This window comes from Bos javanicus, chromosome 1 (assembly GCF_032452875.1).
Source record: "Bos javanicus breed banteng chromosome 1, ARS-OSU_banteng_1.0, whole genome shotgun sequence".
Lineage (NCBI taxonomy): Eukaryota > Metazoa > Chordata > Mammalia > Artiodactyla > Bovidae > Bos > Bos javanicus.
Window position 1 is genome coordinate 97238309 of NC_083868.1, and position 23184 is coordinate 97261492.

General features: G+C 36.2%; 1 protein-coding gene across 11 annotated transcripts in view; it reads left to right on the forward strand.

Moving 5' to 3' along the window:
- The window catches only part of PHC3 (polyhomeotic homolog 3), an 84830-nt gene that overhangs the window by 36605 nt on the left and 25041 nt on the right, over positions 1-23184 (forward strand). For 9 of the 11 annotated variants that reach the window (XR_009736383.1, XR_009736384.1, XM_061416198.1 and 6 more), the window contains 5 exons: positions 8734-9605; positions 9894-9941; positions 13900-14053; positions 18932-19182; positions 22423-22582. Coding sequence is in view for 9 of the 11 variants with exons in the window: in XM_061416198.1 (XP_061272182.1) it covers positions 8734-9605; positions 9894-9941; positions 13900-14053; positions 18932-19182; positions 22423-22582 (1485 nt within the window). In the remaining 2 variants the exon portion in view is untranslated. The remainder of the gene's footprint in view (positions 1-8733; positions 9606-9893; positions 9942-13899; positions 14054-18931; positions 19183-22422; positions 22583-23184) is intronic. The other 2 variants (XM_061416226.1, XM_061416252.1) reach the window with 1 other exon arrangement.

The window sequence follows — 23184 nt, forward strand, 5'->3', positions numbered from 1 at the left end:
TACTACACTTGATAAAGGCTTGAGAGACAATATTAAAAAAGAGATGGAGAAATTGGAGAACATAAACTGAATGAAATGGGAGCATTGAATATGAAATAGAAAAAATGAAACTGACTAGATAAAAGTAAAAGATCATCATATAGTCCAGTTATTTTTAAACATGATTGCTCATTAGAAATGTATCTGGAGCTCTGGAGAAAAAAAGCAATACTTGAGCATTTGTATTTTTCAAAAAATTTCAAGATAATTCTGATAATGCATCTGCATTTTAAAAAGTGATTACAGGTTTTTCTATTAGATCCTAGTTTTGGTGAAATAGAGTTCTATTTTTCCGTTGACCAATCATGATACAGTGATATTAAGTGAATTACATAATCACAATAGTAAAAGATGTTTATCAGCTTTCATAATCAATAGCCAGACAAAAAATAAAAGATAATTACAATTGAAGCTATAATAGGAACATGATTAGCTTAACAATGTAAAATAACTACATACAATTTGGGGGGTCAAGCAGAGTGCTGTGGTAAGTGGAAGTGCGTACATGTACGTGTTTTCATCCACTCAGCCAGGCTGTCTTTTGGTTGGTACGTTTAATCCATTTACATTTAGGGTAATTATCAATATGTATGATCCTATTACCATTTTCTTTATTGTCTTGGGTTTCTTTTCCTTGTTTTTTGTTTCCTACCTAGAGAAGTTAGTTCCTTTAGCATTTGTTGAAAAGCTGCTTTTGGTGGTGTTGAATTTTCTTAACTTTTGTCTGTCTGGAAAGCTTTTGATTTCTCCATAAAATCTGAAGGTGAGTCTTGCTGGGTAGAGTATTCTTGGTTTTAGGTTCTTACCATTCATCACTTAAAATAATCATGGCATTCCCTTTTGCCTGGTGGAGTTTCTGTTAAGAAATCAGCTGATAGCCTGATGGGAGTTCCCTTGTATGTTATTTGTTGTTTTCCCTTGTTGCTTTTAATATTTTATCTCTGTGTTTAATTTTTGTCAGTTTGATTACTGTGTGTAATGGGGTGTTTCTCCTTGGGTTTACCCTTACTGGGACTCTGTGCTTCCTGGAGTTGATTGACTATTTCCTTTCCCATGTTAGGGGAGTTTTCAGCTATTATCCCTTCAAATATTTTCTCTCTCTCTTCTTCTGGGACCCCTAAAATGTGAATGTTGGTGCATTTAATGTTGTCCAAGAGGTCTCTTAGGCTGTCTTCATTTCTTTTCATTCTTTTTTCTATGTTTTGTTCTGTGGCAGTGATTTTCACCATTCTGTTCTCCAGATCGTTTATCTGTTTTTCTACCTCAGTTATTCTGCCGTTGGTTCCTTCTAGTGTATTATTCTTCTCTGTTCTTTAGTTCTTCTAGGTCTTCGGTAAACATTTCTTACATCTTCTCAATCTTTGCCTCCATTCTTTTCCTGAGATCCTAGATTATCTTCACTACCATTATTCTGAATTTTTTTTCTGGAAGGTTGCCTGTCTCCACTTCATTGAGTTGTTTCTCTGGGGTTTTATCTTGTCTCTTCATCTGAAGCATAACTTTCTGCTTTTTCATGCTGATTAACTTTCTGTCATATGGTTTTTGTTTTAGCTGCTATGAGACTGCTCCTTACTGCTGCTTCTGTCTGCCCTCTGATGAAAGAGGCTAAGAGGCTTGTGTAAGCTTGATGGGAAAAATTGGGTCTTACTCTGGTGGGCAGGGCCTTGCTCAGTAAAGCTTTAATCCAATTATCTGCTGATGGGTGGGGTTGTACTCCCTCCCTGGTAGTTGTTCTCCCTCCCTGGTAGTTGTTTGACCTGAGGTGACCAGCCCTGGAGTGTGTGGGCTCTATGGTAGGGTTAATGGCGAATTCCAAGAGGGTTTATGCCAATGAGTCTTTCCAGTGCCTCTGTGCCTGTGGTGAGCCCCTGCTGACCCATCCCTCCACAGGAGACCCTCCAACACTAGCAGGTAGTTTTGATTTCGGTTTTCTGTGGGGTCACTGCTCCTCTCCTCTGGGTCTTGGTGCATGCAAAATTTTGTTTGTGCCCTCCAAGACTGGAGTCTGTTTCCCTCAGTACTCTGAAAGTCCTCTAATCAAATCCCACTGGCCCTCAAGGCCAGATTCCCTGGGGATTCCCAGTCCCTTTGTCGGATCCTCAGGGTGGGAAAACTGACATGGGGTTCAGAATCTTCACAATAGTGTGAGAACGTCTTTGGTATTTCTGTTCTCCAGTCTGTGGGTCACCCACCTGGCATTTATGGGGTTTGATTTGATTGTGATTGTGCCCCTCCTACCATCTTGCTGCAGTTTCTTTTTCTTCGGACACGAGGTATATTTTTTTGACGTGTCCTTCTGTTGATGGTTGTTCAACAGCTAGTTGCTGTTTGATTTTGGTGCTTTCACAGGAGGAGATGAGCACACATCCTTCTGTTCCACTATCTTGAACTGCCCTCTATGCATTACTTCTTAAAGTTTCATTTTATTAATACACTGCTGAAGGTTGCTTTTCCTCTATCTAAACCTGTTTCTCTTTTCATATTTCCTCTGTGCTAATATTGCCAACTTTCTCTATATGACATAATCTCAAGATCTTGTTAGAATGTAAAAATAATAAATCCATTGATAGTGTGGTTACATGTGAAGTCTTCTTTATAAACATCTGGGTGCCAGGTCCTGCTGTCTGTATGGCCTGGTAACAGGATTTTTGTACTGTATTGTTTAGAGGGTTCTTGGCCTGGTAACAGGATTTTTGTACTGTATTGTTTAGAGGGTTCTTAGCCTCATACCCGGAGAAGGCAATGGCACCCCACTCCAGTACTCTTGCCTGGAGAATCCCATGGATGGAGGAGCCTGGTGGGCTACAGTCCACGGGGTCACTAAGAGTTGGGCATGACTGAGCGACTTCACTTTGACTTTTCACTTTCATGCATTGGAGAAGGAAATGGCAACCCACTCCAGTGTTTTTGCCTGGAGAATCCCAGGGATGGGGGAGCCTGATGGGCTGCCGTCTATGGGGTTGCACAGAGTCGGACGCGACTGAAGTGACTTAGCAGTAGCAGTGGCCTCATACCTGCCCCTGGCCAGTGTTTTGTTTTTTGGTTAATTTTGGCCACGCTGCATGGCTTGTGGAATTTCAGTTCCCTGACCAAGGGTTGAACCTTGGATGGTGCCTTCGGCAGTGAAAGCACAAAGTCCTATCCACTGGGCTGCCTGGTAATTCCTGGCCAGTGTTGATAGAAGGAGTTAGTGTGGAGAGGCAGTGACTCACTGTGCTTGGAATGACTGCTCAGGGGAAACTTTCTAGTGATTTCTATAGTTTAAATGGAGGGTAGGTTAATTTCCTTGCAAAGAGAAAGGTACAAAGTCTGTCAGGGTTAGTTCAAGCAAAGAGATTCACTTTTTGATTTTCAGTCCCTTTGAACCCCCTAATACCTGGTTTTAAGTTGGCAAGGCAGCAGTTACAATTTTTCTGCCCTTTTAGGTTTTCTCCTCTTGCTGGTGGGGTATTAGTCTTAAGCTAAAATTTTTTTTTAGATTCTTGATTTGGTAATTTGTCCTTTTCTTCAATTGGAAAAATGTTTGCTCTTGCAGTTCACTTTAAAATATTAAAAAATCTACTTGTGTTCTAACATAATGTACAGTCTAATATTTATTATAATAGACATGTTTATTATTTCCTTACATACATTTCTAGGGTGCTAAAATCATTTACTTTTCTTCACCATTTCTTGAGAGTGGAATTCCTGCTTGATATTTATTAATCCTTTTCTTAATATATAAAATAAAGGCAAACTTTAACCAAATATCTGGAAATTATCATGAGCTGTATTAGAACTCAAGTTTTTTAGTAGTTTTTTAGAGCTTTTATGAAATCTAGTTTAAAAAATATGCTTAATTGTTTGCAGATATTAATGAAGTATGTAGAAGGACTTAATGAAAGCCTAATTAGTCTGCTTAGATTGCCATTAAACAATACCATAGACTAGGTAGCTTAAACAACAGAAATTCATCTTCTCACAGTTCTGGAGGATGGAAAGCTCGGGCTCAAAAGCCGGCAGCGTTTGGTCTTTGGCGAGCGCTTTCTCCCAGGCGTGCAGGTGGCTGCCGCCTTGTACGTCCTCACGTGGTCTTCCTTCTGAGTGTGAGAAGAGGACAGCAGGTCTTCCTGTTGGGTCAGGGTCTTGCCCGTTGACCTATTTAACCGTTATTGTTTCCTTAGAGGCCCCATTACCAAATACAGTCACAGTTAGGGTTAGGAATTGAACATATGAATTTTGGGGGACACAAACATTTGGACCATAGTTGGAACCCAGACTCAGCTAAGACTCTGGCTTCTTTTATACCCAGTGCTGCCCCTCAATAGCTAGGTGATTGCAGGCAAGTCACTTCACTATTGAAAGTTTCTTCACCTGAAATATATTGGATTGGTAGAGTACCTATCTTACCTCATGGGGTTGTAGTAGCTATGGAATGAAATGATATATTTAATAATTTGCAATAATACAATTATTTGCCATAATAAAAGGTTCTTTGTATGTAGACTACCTGACAATATTAAAGTGTTTGTTAAAATAAGAAAAATTAACAAATGTCACATTTTCCAGAACACTAAGACTTTTCTTATACAGAAGTATTGTTTAAGGTATCCTCACAGTTATTCTATAGTATATATGCTTGTCAGTTGGACTTTAGGACTAATAAAAAATATATAGACACGTTCTGATGTCTGATCAAACAAAAGTTTAGGTGAAAGGATAACTGTTACTCTAGTGAATTACCTCTCTAGAAAACAAAGTTTGCTCACTTGCTAGAGCACAGAGAGACTTTTTATTCCTGTGACTATAGTCTCCATTGTATTTCAGGAATATGGTAAATCTTAATTTTAACTTAAAAAATTGAAGTAAAGTGGGCCTTTGCTATTATGCTCACAAAACCTCTATTTACTTATCTGTAAAAGGACAATAGTGATATCTACTCCACAGGCATTTTGTAAGTACAAAGGAAAGTTATGTGAAAGCATCTTAAGCCCCTCAGTGGAAAGGTACTCTATAGAAAGCCAAGGTTTCATTGACTGTAATATAGAGTGTTTACCAACACATTTATAAGATGGTGATGTAAAATTTTCAGTCTTAGTTTGAAATGCTAGTCTAGTTACATGAAGAAATGCTAGTCTAGTTATATGAAGATTATTATCTAATTTCCATTTTGGTTTCAACAATGCTTGGGTATTTGTTAACTTTCTAAATGCTGCTTTCTTGAGATGTTAATCAGATGTTAATTTCTTTAAAGAATCTCCAGAATTTTAAATAATAACCAAATGCAAAAAGATTGAAATAAGTTGTTAGAATTTTTTATAACGTTTTTGTCACAAATGTGGTTCAGTGTAAAAAGGCGTTACAGTCTGAGATTAAGAAAAAAATTTTGACTAGGTTTGTTTTAAATGTGATAATTGATACATGAATTTAATATTAAGTAGTCTTTCTAGTTTATCTTCTAGTGAACCCAGTTTCCATTATTTAGATAGGATTTTATCAGCATCTCCCTCTATGTAAACATATGCACCAGTATACAGAAGAGGCATAATGATGTGGAAACCACTCAGTACTTGATTTTGCTAATTCTTATATGTGTGTGTGTGTGTGTGTGTGTGTATATATATATATATATATATATATACTTTTTTTCCTGTTATGAGTGACTCCCTTGTGGAAAAAACTACTGTTATTACTTACAGATTCAGTTCAGTTCAGTTCAGTCGCTCAGTCATGTCCGACTCTTTGTGACCCCATGAATCGCAGCACACCAGGCCTCCCTGTCCATCACCAACTCCCGGAGTTCACTCAGACTCATGTCCATCGAGTCAGTGATGCCCTCTAGCCATCTCATCCTCTGTCGTCCCCTTCTCCTCCTGCCCCCAATCCCTCCCAGCATCAGAGTCTTTTCCAATGAGTCAACTCTTCTCATGAGGTGGCCAAAGTACTGGAGTTTCAGCTTTAGCATCATTCCTTCCAAAGAAATCCCAGGGCTGATCTCCTTCAGAATGGACTGGTTGGATCTCCTTGCTGTTCAAGGGACTCTCAAGAGTCTTCTCCAACACCACAGTTCAAAAGCATCAATTCTTCGGCGCTCAGCTTTCTTCACAGTCCAACTCTCACATCCATACATGACCACAGGAAAAACCATAGCCTTGACTAGACAAACCTTTGTTGGCAAAGTAATGTCTCTGCTTTTGAATATGCTATCTAGGTTGGTCATAACTTTCCTTCCAAAGAGTAAGTGTCTTTTAATTTCATGGCTGCAGTCACCATCTGCAGTGATTTTGGAGCCAAAAAAAAAATAAAGTCTGACACTGTTTCCACTGTTTCCCCATCTATTTCCCATGAAGTGATGGGACCAGATGCCATGATCTTCATTTTCTGAATGTTGAGTTTTAATTCATACTATGACTTTTATTAATATCTTTCTGGGTGCTAGATATTTTTGTATTCTTTTTTTTATTTTTAAACTTTACATAATTGTATTAGTTTTGCCAAATATCAAAGTGTTGAATTTTAAGCCAACTTTTTCACTCTCCTCTTTCACTTTCATCAAGAGGCTTTTGAGTTCCTCTTCACTTTCTGCCATAAGGGTGGTGTCATCTGCATATCTGAGGTTATTGGTATTTCTGGCAATCTTAATTCCAGCTTGTGTTTCTTCCAGTCCAGTGGTTCTCATGATGTACTCTGTATAGAAGTTAAATAGGCAGAGTGACAGTATACAGCCTTGACGTACTCCTTTTCCTATTTGGAACCAGTCTGTTGTTCCATGTCCAGTTCTAACTGTTGCTTCCTGACCTGCATACAGGTTTCTTAAGAGGCAGGTCAGGTGGTCTGGTATTCCCATCTCTTTCAGAATTTTCCACAGTTTATTGTGATCCACACAGTCAAAGGCTTTGGCATAGTCAATAAAGCAGAAATAGATGTTTTTCTGGAACTGTCTTGCCTTTTCGATGATCCAGCGGATGTTGGCAATTGGATCTCTGGTCCTCTGCCTTTTCTAAAACCAGCTTGAACATCTGGAAGTTCACTGTTCACATATTGCTGAAGCCTGGCTTGGAGAATTTTGAGCATTACTTTACTAGAGTGTGAGATGAGTGCAATTGTGCGGTAGTTTGAGCATTCTTTGGCATTGCCTTTCTTTGGGATGGGAATGAAAACTGACCTTTTCCAGTTCTGTGGCCACTGCTGAGTTTTCCAAATTTGCTGGCATATTGAGTGCAGCACTTTCACAGCATCATCTTTCAGGATTTGAAATAGCTCTACTGGAATTCCATCAGCTCCACTAGGTTTGTTCGTAGTGATGCTATCTAAGGCCCACTTGACTTCACATTCCAGGATGTCTGGCTCTACGTCAGTGATCACACCATCGTGGTTATCTTGGTCATGAAGATCTTTTTTGTACAGTTCTTCTGTGTATTCTTGCCACCTCTTCTTAATATCTTCTGCTAGGTCCATACAATTTCTGTCCTTTATCAAGCCCATCTTTGCATGAAATGTTCCCTTGGTATCTCTAATTTTCTTGAAGAGATCTCTGGTCTTTCCCATTCTGTTGTTTTCCCCTGTTTCTTTGCATTGATCGCTGAGGAAGGCTTTCTTATCTCTTCTTGCTATTCTTTGGAATTCTGCATTTAGATGCTTATATCTTTCCTTTTCTCCTTTGCTTTTCACTTCTCTTCTTTTCAAAGCTATTTGTATGGCCTCCCCAGACAGCCATTTTGCTTTTTTGCATTTCTTTTCCATGGGGATGGTCTTGATCCCTGTCTCCTGTACAATGTCACGAACCTCAGTCCATAGTTCATCAGGCACTCTATCGGATCTAGTCCCTTAAATCTATCTCTCACTTCCACTGTATAATCATAAGGGATTTGATTTAGGTCATACCTGAATGGTCTAGTGATATTCCCTACTTTCTTCAATTTCAGTCTGAATTTGGCAATAAAGAGTTCATGATCTGAGCCACAGTCAGCTCCTGGTCTTGTTTTTGTGTACTGTACAGATTACTGTAGGGTTTTGTGAGTGTGGGTAAGAAGAGAAGTAAACCAAGATCCTTTATCTAGACAGCATGACTGACGGTATTATTTTTTCTGCAAGCAAAACTAGTGCTCTCCTAGATTTGGAATGGCCTCTGAAATTTCGTTTCACCATGGTTAAATTTCATTTAATCATGTTGTAGGAGTTACACACGTGTTTTGCTTAACTGAATTAACTTTTTATACAAAAATTTTCCTGGATCAAATAGTACCAACTGTTTATCTTGGTTTAAATTTGGGAATTTATTTTGAAAGCTTTTTAAATAATTGACTGTTAGCTGGAAGAATGTTTAGACATGGATTAAAAAGGATACAATCTTTATTTTATGATATAAAGATATTATACTTGTTATGCTCTTCTTGCCAAAGAATGATTCAAGTGGATACACTTTGTTAAAAGTTATTGGAAATATTTGATGACCTTTAAAATTTAATTAAATCATGTGTAAATTCAGATTTGTATCAGTTGTTTTAGGCAGTTTTCTTTTGGAGCTTATCACAGTGTCGTTTATTTTTTGAAATTATGTAGTTTTTCAAGGAAAAGTTGTCATTACATTTTCAAATCATTCTTATTAGGAAGACTCATTATAGATTTTTGATGTGCAAACTTTCCTCCTTTAAATTTATTTTAAAATTTAATGTTTTTGAAATAAAGACTAATTGTCATTTTTTTCTCTTTTAGCATCATATCCTCCAATTCAGCCTCATCCTCTAATAAAACATCAGCAGATTCCTCTTCATTCACCACCTCCCAAAGTTTCCCATCATCAGCTGATACTACAACAGCAGCAACAACAAATTCAGCCAATCACACTTCAAAGTCCAACTCAAGACCCACCGCCCTCCCAGCACTGTATACCACTCCAAAACCATGGCCTGCCTCCAGCTCCCAGTAGTGCCCAGTCACAGCATTGTTCACCAATTCAAAGTCATCCCCCTCCTCTAGCAATGTCTCCTAGCCAGTCACAGTCAGCGCAACAGTCTGTAGTGGTGTCTCCTCCTCCACCTCATTCACCAAGTCAGTCTCCTACTATAATTATTCATCCACAAGCACTTATTCAGCCACACCCTCTTGTGTCATCAGCTCTCCAGCCAGGGTCAAACTTGCAGCAGTCCACTGCTAATCAGGTGCAACCTACAACACAGCTGAATCTTTCATCCCACCTTCCACTTCCAGCTTCCCCTGTTGTACACATTGGTCCAGTTCAGCAGTCCACCTTGGTGTCCCCAGGTCAGCAGATTGTGTCTCCAACATCACACCAGCAGTATTCAACCCTGCAGTCCTCTCCAATCCCAATTGCAACCCCTCCACAGATGTCGACATCACCTCCAGCTCAGATTCCACCACTGCCCCTGCAGTCTATGCAGTCTTTACAAGTGCAGCCTGAAATTCTATCACAGGGTCAGGTTTTGGTGCAGAATGCTTTGGTGTCTGAAGAGGAGCTTCCAGCTGCAGAAGCTTTGGTCCAGTTGCCATTTCAGACTCTTCCTCCTCCACAGACTGTTGCGGTAAACCTACAAGTACAGCCACCAGCACCCGTTGATCCACCAGTGGTAAGCCCTTGGAAGCTCTTTGACTTTCTTGCTGAACTGAAAGTAAACAGTTTTCTCCCACGTTGTGTTTTATCATTTAGATATAAATGCCTATGAATTTAAAAAGCTTGAAATTTCCATCTGTCAGTGTCTGACATACATGCTGTATGGGCCAAAAAAAATGCCATTTGTTGTAGTATGGTTGCATGCTTGATAATTTGTGATGGTTATTAAAGTCCCTCGTTAATTTTATTACTATTTAAACAAATCCATCTGCTATCTTTACAGAGTTGATTTTTTTTCCCCAAGGGAATGCATTTGAACCAGTGTCATCTGCACAAAGTTTTTTCTCTTAAGGTGATTATCCTTCATAGATCCCTTTGTTGGCTTGTATGTTCTTAAACGTATGGTTTATCTAGCTAACCTTTTTGGTTGTATGCATTCTGCAGTTATAGGCCGTTACGGGGCTTTTGTATCAAGGTGGAGGTATGCTTGTATAATGTAATTTTTTGGTAAATTTATATTTTATAATTAAAATTTTGTAAAAAAAAAAAAAAAGTTATTCTAGGAAAGAATCCAACTTTGCAAATATTAACCGTAGTCCATCTTTTAGAATTGTAACTTCTGACTTTTAAATTTCTACTAAAGGAAAACATATACTTGAAATATTTCTCATTTAAAAAGCTAAGAAGGATGAGTTGAATACTGAGAATAAAAAAATTCATTGAGAGGAGTAAAAGTTTTGAATAACTGAGACTGTGGTGAAATTTATCAAAATAAACCTCTAAAAATGGCACATATTGCCCAGAAAGCAATTATTCTGTAAAATTATTCTGTAAAAACATTTGTCTTTTAAACATTCTATAAAGGACTTTTATAAAATAATTTATAATAAAATTGAAATAAGGTCTCTAAATGTTAGAATGATCAAATTTATAACTGAGGAAAATAATATTCCCAAAGGAGATTTATATCAAACCTCACTGAAGAGATCTTATCACTTAAATACAAATAACCATTAGCTCAGAAAGGAGAAGAGTTTCAAAGTTTGTTCCTTAATGGAAAACATTTTGATTCTCTGGATACAAATTTATAGAGTCTTCATTCTTGTCATTCTGACCGATAAGCATGAAGAGGTTGAATTCCACTTTTATTCAGAACAGAACTTGGCAAAGGTAACAGTGGGCATCTAGAAATAAGTTTGCATTTCAATATTTTCTTTTAATGGATTTTGAAGAGTTTACAATGGATAATGTAACATAAAAACACAGTCTTTCAGCTGTAAAGTACCTTCAAAGAAATCAAATTTGAATTTATGTTCTCAATTTCTAGTTCAGTGGATTATCTTTTAACAAGTAAAAAATAAAGTTCCCCTCTATGCCTTTTATTTTTCTAATTATTTTTGTTAGGGCAAATCTTGCAGGACTATTGGGGATAGAAATATCAAAAACAGAACACTTGCATTAAATTAAAGCTAAAAATCTAAGATCTTGTTATTTTCTGCCCTCTATTAATTTTGTGTTTTTTTCCCTTAAAATTTATGTTACCTAATTTTTGGAATTTTTTTCATGAGAAGAGTAGTTTTCTTTGCTATCACTGGTATGCTTATATTTGCTATATATGTTTCCATGTTACTTTTCTTTTACTTTTGAGTTACCATAGCCTGTTTATTACCTTGCTGTATTTTTCTTTTATTACCTTTATTAAGTCTATTTTTTTACCATCAGATTTCTTCATGAATTACTCATTCCTTCACAGTTTCCAGGTTGTTTCAAATGTTTAAAGGTAGAGAGATGTTTACTTGTAAAGAGAAATAATAGGTATTTACTTCTAAATAATAGATGTGAAACTTTCAAACATAAGTGTGAATTTTCAAAATAAAATCAGTATTTTTAAAAAGATTTTTCATTGATATTTGGGTATGATAAATAGGATATGATGAGTGTAGATAATTTAGAACTAATAAATGTTTTCCACAGTTTATTTAGGGAAGGGAGACAGATGAGGCTGATGTACTTTGAGGTAAGTTTGGCAGCCATTGTTAGTTATAGAATAGTTATGAACTAAAGAGAAATTGTAATGTACAGTTTCCAAATGATCTTGTGAGCAAAACCTTCACTTCTTTGCTTTATTCAGTCTTTTAGTTATTGTACTTACGTTTTTTATGTTGATGGTGCCAGGTGTCTGACAGGTCTGTTTTTGCCTACTTCTTTTATTCTTTATTTTGGCTTCACGTGGGAGATGTAGAATAAAGTATGTATAGTTAGGTTTACTTGTAAAGAATGAAAAGTATTTTACAGGATTGTTTGACGGATTATTTCAGAATATGCTATCTGTATTTGCCTCTTTTAATCCTTTAAAACTCTTTTCCTATTTTTTTTAAAATCAGAATTCTATGCATGATCTCCATGATCTTTGATTCCTTAAAAGCTATTGTAGCTGTTTGAAAACTTGTGACAGCATTAATATTAAAAAGTTTTCAGCACTTAAGGAAAAGATGCCCTGTGTAAGAAGAGTAATTATCTAATAAAGGAATGCTGCATAGATACAACTGAACTAGTGTAGTTGATAAAACTGTTACTTGTGTAATTACCTATGCATCAACATCCCCACCACTCTGCCAAATTAAGGTAATGACCACTGCAGCAGATGCCCCTCACTAGAAGTTTTTTTTTTTTGTTTTTACTTTAACCCCCAGGACTTTTTTTTGGATGACTTTGCTTATATTGGACATTATCATCATTTAAGAAAATTTATCATGAACAGATAATAGCAGCTGTCATTCTTGCACTGTACAATAACCAACGACTGCTTTCACTACCGAGGATCCAAACACGAGGCAAGGACTCTCTCTTGGTGAAACAGGTTTTCAGATGCAGGGTTGAGAGCAAATAACTTTTTTAAAATGTTGCCTACTTAGTAGCTGATTCAGATCACAACTCTGAATATTATATTTATATAAAATTAGCAGTAACAATAGGAATTAAAAAATTTTAAAACAAAAGGGAAGTTTTTTTTCTCTTAATAGAGTCGAAAAATTAGGAGTCTTTTTGTTTGTTTTGGTTTTTAAATTCTGTTGCTGTTGTTAGATATGCCTTTGTAGTCCTTTTTCTCACACATGGTTTATGCTGGTTTCAGAAATCTTGATCATTTTTAATTTTAAATCATCAAACTTGATTAAAAATATATTAGATACCAATATTGTTAATTTTTTTGTGAATGTTACTGAAACTTTTTTATTTTGACATTAGAAATATTAATCACTTTGGGTAAGTTATCTTAACTCACTTTTATAAACGTAAATAATAAGCTTTGTACATAAAAGAAGGGGGGTAAATTGCTTTGTGGCTTTGTTTTTAGTAACCTGTCTTTCAAAAATAATGGTTCAATAAAAATGAGGACAAATTAAAATACCCATGTCAGTCTGTACAAAATTCAGCCTTAATTTTAATAAAAATCAATAGTAGGTTCCATATTTTTTAATTATAAAGTTCCTTCTCAGAGTGCTTTTGAGTCTGTTTTCCTCAAATATTATCTTTACCATTGGATAACAGGGCAGTTAGAAATGTAAAAACTTGCTGCTGTAAGTATGGAAAAATATTAAAGAACTACAAGTAATACGTCAAATGGTTTAGGATGGGGTGTGTGTGTGTGTGTGTGTGTGTGAGATTCCAGGGATAGATATTTTCTGTTTACTTGATAATTAGCTTATAAAAATTTATTAGATTCTTGAGTAGACTAGAAGATTGAAAATGTAATTACATATAATTTTGTAGGTTCTCAGGCATTACTTTTCAAAATTCGCTCTTTAATTTACATAAATAGAGTAAAGAACTTGGGATATAGTCATTTAGGCAGTACATTTCTTTATATAGTATGTGTCATTCTAGAGATTCACCTAACATGCTTTGAAAAATATTAGTATCTGTTTTGATTCATGATAATTGAAAGTTAATAGAAACTTTAGTAAACTCCCCAAATAGTTATTTGAGTGTATAAATTCAAAACATTTTTAAAAATTAACAAAATTTAAAGTAATTCCTGATTCAGCTATCACCTTTTGGGAAAACCTTAGTGATTTATAACGTAGGTACTGATCCACAACTTGCTTCCAGTGAAATATCATCAGGTATTATGAATCGTCAAGTATTATGAAAAACTTCATTTGAATGATTTTAAAGCTTCTCTTTCAATCGGTCAAATAGTCATTTTGTCTTTTACATTTTAAAACACTTAGAATTTATTTTGTTAATTAGGAACACCTTATTAAATGCATCTTACAAACATTTTTAGGCAGTGTGGTTTGTCGTCGTAGGTGTATCAAGTAGAAGATGTCTGTGAGGAAGAAATGCCAGAAGAGTCAGAAGACTGTGTCCGGATGGATAGAACGCCGCCGCCACCCACGCTGTCTCCAGCAGCTATAACTGTGGGGAGAGGAGAAGATTTGACTTCTGAACATCCCTTGTTAGGTGAGGAGGTGCCTAAAATTGGGGGAAATTTCTGTTAGGCAAATGTTAGTAATGGGAAGAGTTCATTTTTTTTCCACCGGAGATGATTTTATTTGTTATATAATAAATTGCAGCAAAACATAGATTAGAATTCAAGAGTTTTTTTTGATGAGAAACAATTAGAGCAATTGATGAGGAACTGCCCAAATCAAAAACACATTTCAGTCTTTGAAGTTTTAGTAGTTTGTACAGATGTGTTTCATATGCTCATTCAGATTTATTTGTCAAGCTATTTCTAGCATAAAAATTAGAACAAAGCAAAATTCTATTAGAAAATTTCAATTACACTGTCCAAAAATCACAAAACATTTGAAGTCATGTCTGACATTCCTCATAATTGCTTGTGATTCAGATTGAGTAAATGCTTTTAAAAGTGTTGCTTCCTGGACAGTACTTAAATTAAGCCACACTAATTACTAGAGACATGGATTAAAAAATTCCTAACACCTTCAAATTCTTATTCACTACTTTAGAACTACTTATGAGTTCAAGTTAATCCTCTCTGTTCTCTGCACATTATCAAAGTGACTGTGAATCCTAGGTACTTCACTAAAACATTATGATGTATAGCCCAGTATCCAAGTCCTAAAAAAGATGTGTTCTGGGTGGGGTGGTGGTTTTTTTTTTTTAATTTTGAATATTTTATTTAGATCAGGGCATGGCAAATGATAGCTCATGCTTCAGATCTTTCTGCTACATGTTTTGGTATGGCCCATGAGCCAAGGATAGTTCTAAAATTTTTAAATGTTTGGAAAAAAAATCGAAGAGTTAATTCATGTCATGTGAAGATTATATGAAATTCAAATTTCATAGTCCATAAATAAAGTTCTATGCAACATAACCACGTTCGTTTGTTCAGATATTATCTATGGCTACCTTTATACTACTACAGCAAAGAGGGGTCATTGCAGAGACCATATGTCTTTTATAAAAATGTTTACTGACCCCTCACCCAGATAATGCTAATCTTGATTTGGGCTTTGTTGTAAGTATGCTGTCCTATTGAATATCTCATTGCCTTCATGATCACGTTTAGTTGAGAGGAACCAATGTTATCAGGCATGGAAACAAACTATAATGGGGCGTTGACAGCCTCTCCTCCTTCAGTGTGCCACATCTCTAACCCTTGCTTATTTCTAGGTTTTATTTCTTACTGCCAGTGTGAGTCTCCAGAAAGCAAGGACCTAGAACACCAATTTTACTCCAACTTTTTCTCCTTCCTGAAAAATAGAAAACATTTAGTCAATAAAATTATGAAAAATATTTAAGACAAATTCAATATCATTGCCTTTGCTTATTCAAAATAATACCTCAAAAGATAGAGATCTAAGAAAACTTAGCTATAGTACTAAATCTTTGTAGTTTTTGTACACTGAAAATGGATTCATGTTGCTGCAGATATCTTGGGAGTTTTGATTTAAAGGCAGAAATATATATTTAATTGGATACTAACCCTGCATTGTGACTGTGATTTAATTGCCTAATAAGCATTACTAATGGTACTCAAGAAAATTTAAATACTTTTGAAGTATTGAACCTCGACAATATCTTCACATTATTTCCGTAGAAATATAATCTGAGATCCTGGCAGGCGTATTCCTCTGGCTAAATTGTTTCAGTAAACTATAAATTTTTGAATAGTCCTTTAATTTTCTTCATGCTTAACTACTTTTCTGTAGTATGTGAGAGGGAAAAGCAAGTATAGGTTGCTCATCAAATCATATAATAAACTAACCTATAAAAATAGAGGGACTTGTTTCCACCAGGATTGAGTCTTCATAAGTCTGTAAGAATTCTTAAAGCACCCATTAAAGGACTTCCCTGGTGGCACAGTGGATAAGAATCCACCTGCCAATGTAGGAGACACGGGTTCCATCCTTAATTCAGGAAGATTCCACGTACGGTGGAGCAACTGAGCCTGTGCACCACAGCTGCCGAGGCTGGGCTCGAGAGACTGTGAGCCACAACTAATGAAGCCCTTGCACCTAGAGCCTGTGCTTCGCAATAAGAGAAGCCACCGCAATGAAAACTTGCACTTATCACAACTAGAGAAGGCCACGCAAAGCAGCAAAGACCCAGTGCAGCCAAAAATAAGTAAATAAAATGAAAAGCATCTATAAAAAAGGAGAACAAACTCATTGGTTTCCTTAGGAAATGAAACTACAAATAGGCAGAGTAACTTGTGGCAAAGTCTTTATCAGTTAACTTGGGGTTTCTCGATTCACAGTTGTCTTAAATCTAGAGAGGATAATAATTGTGTTTGTTTTACTGTGTTGTGTTTTTTATTTTAACAGCTGATTATGAACTGGCATGTAAAAGCTATTACATTCTTCATAAAGTCAGTAACTCATAAATTTTCAACAAAACTTAGGTCTATTTGTATGTATGATCCAAAAATCAGAACATATATACCAAGCAGTATTTTCTGAATAAACAACATTATACTTAATGCAGTACCTATAAATCTGTAAGGGGACATTAAATTTTTCTTATTTTTCAACTCCATAGATTTGTATTTCCCTTCCAACAGAAAAGTTGCTTTTCAGTTCCTGTTCAGAATTATCTTTTATCCCTTTTTCTCTAGGAGTATATGTGAAAATTAGGTATGTGGGATAGGATTTTTATGGAGTTTCTCAGTCCTGTAATACATGTGTATAATTGTGTATTTGTTCCTGGAAATAAGTAAATCAGTATTTCCTGCTGACTTTTAGTTTTTAATGAGGGATTGTGTGACTTTAAATAGGTTTTCTAGTACAGTTTATCTTGGTGGATTATTTGGTGGAACAAGGTTAATTTATGGATATAATATTGCTGTGATAAATAAGCTATATAGTAATATTAATTACATCAAAGTTCTAGGTGTGAACCATTAGCTTTTCCTTATCTGACACTACCAGTTATCACTGCACTGTTTCATTAGTGGAAATCTTTATCTATTTATCTTTGGCTGTGCTGGTTCTTCATTGCTGCATATGGGCTTCCTCTAGAGTTGTGGCGAGTCGGGGCTACTTTTTGTTGTGTTACAAGGACTTCTCATTGCAGTAGCTTCTCTTGTTGCAGAGCATTGACTAAGATGCTCAGGCTCAGTAGTGTGGTGCACAGGCTTAGTTGCCCTGCAGCATGTGGGGTCTTTCTGGGCCAGGGATCAAACCTGTGTCCCCAGCAGTGGCAGGTGGATTCTTAACCATTGGACCACCAAAGAAGTCTCTGAAATTTTTCTTCAATAGGGATTTTTCTTTCTTCTGTACCTAACTGGGCTATGTTTGACCATCTTTGATAGTGATATCAATTCTTTTCATACTGATGGTGGAGAGGAGTTACCATAGGAGTTAAAAACATTGTCTCTGTTAGTAACCCAGCTCCACTACTTACTAGCTGTATGTCTTTAGGCAAGTTAATCTTTGTCTCTTTTTTTCACCACATCTATAAAATGGAGATAGTAACAGTACTTACCCATAGGCTTGGAGAAGGAAATGGCAACCCACTCCAGTATTCTTGCCTAGAGAATCCCGGGGACAGAGGAGCCTGGTGGGCTGCTGTCCATGGAGTTGCACAGAGTTAGACACAACTGAAGTGACTTAGCATGCATGCATGCATTGGAGAAGGAAATGGCAGCCCACTCCAGTGTTCTTGCCTGGAGAATCCCAGGGACAGAGAAGCCCGGTGGCCTGCTGTCTGTGGGGTCGCGCAGAGTCGGACACGACTGAAGTGACTTAGCAGCAGCAGCAGCACCCGTAGGCTAGTTAGGATTAAATGTGTTACAATGTGTAAGACATTTATACATATAAGTGCTGGCACATAAGTGCTCAGTAAGTAGTGGTATTATCTTTACCATATGCCCCTTTTTTTGTTGTTGTTACTTCTCTCAGCTATCTTGTACTTACTGGTATTCCTGGCTATCACCTGGTTCCATCTCTCCACTTTGGTACAGCTTAGTAAAGGTTCAGTGCTAACAAATGGGTAGGTAAAGTCTCTGTCATAGGCTGTTATTGTGGTCCCCAGAGCTTGCCTGGGAAAAATCAAAGTGAACTAGCCCAACATTTTGCAATTGCCTGGTACTACAGTGTTCCTACAAACTGACATGTACAATGTCATTGAAGATTTGTTAAAAATAGCAACAGCAAAGAACATTTGTGCATGGTTGTGGATTACTTGAAATAAAGGTAATGCTCTGTATAATTCATTATAATTTCTACTTATTCTATCGATTTCATGATCTTTTTTTCTTAAGCATATTCTCCCCTCCCTAGTACCATTTGGAATATATGAATAGAAACATAGGAAATTTAATAACTGTAGCTTAAAAATAAAAATAATTGTTCTTAAGTTGACATTCTAAAACATTTTCATGTCTTATGGGACAGTTTTTTTAACCAAAGTTGGAATGCTAACTTTGAACAAGTTGCTGCCTTGCACTGTAAATGGGGATAGTAGTAAATATCTCATAAGGTTATTGTGGGGATTCCCAGGTAGTGCTACTGGTAAGGAACCCACCTGCCAATGCAGGAGACACAAGAGGTACAGGTTGGATCCCTGGCTTGGGAAGATCCCCTGGAGGAGGAAATGGCAACCCACTCGGGTATTCTTAGCTGAAGAATCCCATGGACAGAGAAGCCTGGTGGGCTACAGTCCATAGGGTCTCAAAGAGTCAGATACTATTGAAGTGACTTTGCATGAATTGTGGAGAGATGAGGTAATAAATATAAGGGTCTCAGAATTTTGTTTTAAAACATAAGACATTAACTGTTACTGTTATTAATGTTCTCCAGTTTTCTTTCATATTTGCCTGGGCAGAATGGTACAGATTTAAAAAGTGACTTTTTTTTTTTTTCCCCCCAGAGCAAGTAGAATTACCTGCAGTGGCATCAGTCAGTGCTTCAGTAATTAAATCTCCTTCAGATCCTTCACATGTTTCTGTTCCTCCACCTCCGCTCTTACTTCCAGCTGCTACCACAAGAAGTAATAGTACATCTATGCCCAGTAGTGTACCTAGTGTTGAAAACAAACCTCCACAGGCTATTGTTAAGCCACAGATCTTGACCCATGTTATTGAAGGTTTTGTGATTCAGGAGGGATTGGAGCCATTTCCTGTAAGTAGCAAGCAAATTTGCATTTTCAAAATTATTCACGTAGCATAATTTTAAAATGTATGATCTATTGGTCTCTAATGTATTTTCTCTAATAAAAAACTTACTTCAAAAGTTATTAATCTCCCTGGAGAGGGAAATGGCAGTCCACTCCAGTATTCTTGCCTGGGAAATCCCGTGGACAGAGGAGCCTGGAGGACCACAGACCATGGGATCAAAAAAAAAAAAAAAAAAATTAGACAATTTCTTTCTGTCTATCCTTTATATATTTCCATATATATCTATAGTTCTAGAATTTTATGCTAGCTATTTAGATGTATAAGATGGAAGCAAACAGTTTCAGGGTATAAGGATATTAGTTTTATAATTTTTAGAGAAGGCAATTAAATGTTCACTCTGAAGGAAACTTTCACTTTTTCCCCTTTAAGGGGATCGAAATGACACCAGAACTGTATTTTTTCTTTTATAAAGGTGTTTCTTGTATAATGTGATACTTGAGCACTTTAACTTGGATACAGAAAATAGTAACTTCCCAATGACCTTATACATCTGAAGTTATCCAGTTGATGGTTTTTAATTAGCAAATAGATTTTCTCATTATTTTTTAAATCTCAGGCTTCAATCAGATTTTAAAAATGCTTCAAAATGTACACATCAGAATTGAGATGCTGTATCCTATCACTAAAAGTAATTTGATTTGAGACTAGTTATACATTATAGCTATGTTAGCTACATTACATGCTGTGTCCAGAAATGAACATTTTTCCTTAGGAAATATACCAAGACAAGTGGCCAAAATCAAAGCCCCAAACAAAGACACGAGAAAACAAAATTATGTATTTTGAAGCCCATTGAAGCATCTGATTTTTCAAATTCACAGGTAGGGCATTATGATGGCACAGTGATAGTTGACTGTAGCCAGTTGCCCTTGTTTGCAGTTTACTGTGTGTAGGATCTAAGAACCTCTGATATAGTGAGTAGAGAAACAGTCTTTTCTCCCTGGTCTCAGAGATTGGATCCTGGCTCTGCCATATACTGAATGTGTAACCTTTGTCAGGCCACTCAATCTTTTTGAAATTCATTTGCTCATACAGCAAATGGAGATGATACTTTGCTCTTAGGGTTATTGTGAAGACTAAATGTGTGTAACTGTTCTATGTAATATGTATTGTTTTTTCACTGAAAATTTGGAAAATGTACAGAGCAAATAGTAATACCACAAAATGTATTTTAATATATATTTTCATATGATCAGGACTATAATTGTATATACAGTTCAGATTTTTTTTTTTTAATTAAAAAAATTTGTTTTGACCACACCTTTCTTCTTACCTCTTGTGAGATCTTAGTTCCCCAACCAGAGATTGAACTTGGGTCCTTGGCATTGAAAGTGCAGGATCCTAACCACTGGACCGCCAGGGAATTCCTTACAGACCAGCTTCTTTTGCTTAGTATAGCTTGAACATTTATTTTCTCATTTGATTAATAGTACCTTGGAAACATTTTGAAAGGTTACCTAGTATTTCACTTTCTGGACAGTCATAATTTATATAATCTTTCAATTACAGTTACCCTCCCCCCCGCCCCCCAATATCCACAGGTTTCACACTGGGGATCAACCCAATTGTAGATCAAGAATCTAGGGGGAAAAAAGAAATCTAGAAAATTCGAAATAGTAAAACTTGAATTAATCATGCACAGGCAGCTATTTACTTCATATTTACATTGTTTTCAGAATTACCAGTAATCTAGAAATGATTTAAAGGGCTTCCCTGGTGACTCAAATGGTAAAGAATTTGCCTGCAATGCAGGGGACTTGGGTTCAATCCCTGGGTTGGGAAGATCCCTTGGAGAAGGAAATGGCAACCCATTCCAGTATTCCTGCTGATTTAAACCATATGGCAGAATGTGCATAGGTTATATGCAAATAATGCTCCATTTTTACCTAAGGGACTTGAGCATCTGTGTTTTTTGTACCCTGTGGAGTCCTGGCATCAATCCCCTGCAGACACCGAGGGACATCTATACCGTTGGACATTTAGGTTTCCTTTTTTTTTTTTTTTTTTGCTGTTCAAAGGAATATCCTTATATGTAAATTATCCACATTTGAAATATTATTTCTTTGGCATAAATTCCCAGAAGTATAGGTGTTAGATCACATTACATATGTATTCATAAGACTCTTGATATATATTGGCAAATCATTTTCTGGAAGAGTATTTAAATTGATTCATATACCCTAAGTGTATACTCTTATCAGCACTCAATAGTGGTTTTTTCATCAATAATTTCCACTAATTTTATTTGAGACATAATTACATATACAAACTGAAATAAACACAATTTAAAAGGTTATGGGTTGAGAATTCCCTGGTGATCCAGTGGCTAGGACTTGGTGCTTTCACTGCAGGGGCTGGGTTTGATCCCTGCAAGTGAGGCCAAAAAAAAAGTTTATGGGTGATTATTCTCCAGGGTAACATGTAAAAGGTTCCAGTAAGCTGCTGTTCACTATGTATGGAAAATGTTGGAGACTTGACCAGCATTCTCAAATAGAATCAAAGATTCTGTTTTTTAAGATTAGCTGAGGGTTCACTAGTAAATCAGTATATACTTTTGGTGTAGATTATTTTTGCTGAAAGCATTTCTAAAGTAGTTTTCATGACTTAAATTGGTGTACTGAACATAAGCGACTCTATTTTTGTTGATTTTGATGTTAATATTTGAGGAATTTTCCATTTCTATTTGTGATTAGGTTACTTAACTAGGAGTCAGGAGACTTGAGTTCTAGTCCTGTTTCTGCTATTACAAAGAAATCACCTGCACGCTTTGAATATTAGTTCCCTTATCTTTAAAATACAGTAATGATCTGTCCTGATGAAAGAATCCTATAAATAAAAAGTTTTGTGCGTGAAAAATCAATCTTGAAGATTGTTGCAGAAAAAGGTAAAGGTACTTAAAATCACAATTTGTTACTGATTTTTTTTTTAAGATTTTTTTAGCTTACCCACCTAAACATAGACCCTTGGTTCCATTTGACTGAGACTTTGGTCATACTGCTTATGAGTTGTAATATAAAGTGTTCAGGCAACCTGAACATAACCTTTTCTCAAGAAATAAATGAATGGATCTGATCAGTTGTACAAGTAAATTATCACAGATCCTTTTGATTTCAAGAGACTTTTAAACTAAATTATTTCTGAAGGTCTTTAAAAAGATCATTTCATTTTGTTCTGTCTTTTAAAGGTGAGTCGTTCATCTTTGCTGATTGAACAGCCTGTGAAAAGAAGGCCTGTTTTGGATAATCAGGTGATAAATTCTGTGTGTGTTCAGCCAGAGCTACAGAATAATGCAAAGCATGCAGATAATTCATCTGACACAGAGATGGAAGACATGATTGCTGAAGGTTTGTGGATTTTTCTTTAAGATACTCTTTAACTTTGGCATTTAATGCTTGAATCAGAACATGGGTTTTTATCATACACAGATTTTTCCCTTGGAAGTATTTACTTTTATTCTCATATAATGCATTATTTGACTAAAATAATGGGAACTCGAACCAGACTCTAAATGGCCATGTAATTAAAATAACAAGATTGGTGTTAATTTTTATAATACCATTTTGACCTTTGAAGGGATCTGAGTGGGAAAATTTCCGTTACATATGAAAGCAGTTCAAAATTTTAGGATCACAGCAATCCCACTGCTTGGCATACACACTGAGGAAACCAGAAGGGAAAGAGACACGTGTACCCCAATGTTCATCGCAGCACTGTTTATAATAGCCAGGACATGGAAGCAACCTAGATGTCCATCAGCAGACGAATGGATAAGAAAGCAGTGGTACATATACACAATGGAGTATTACTCAGCCATTAAAAAGAATACATTTGAATCAGTTCTAATGAGGTGGATGAAACTGGAGCCTATTATACAGAGTGAAGTAAGCCAGAAGGAAAAACATAAATATAGTATACTAACGCATATATATGGAATTTAGAAAGATGG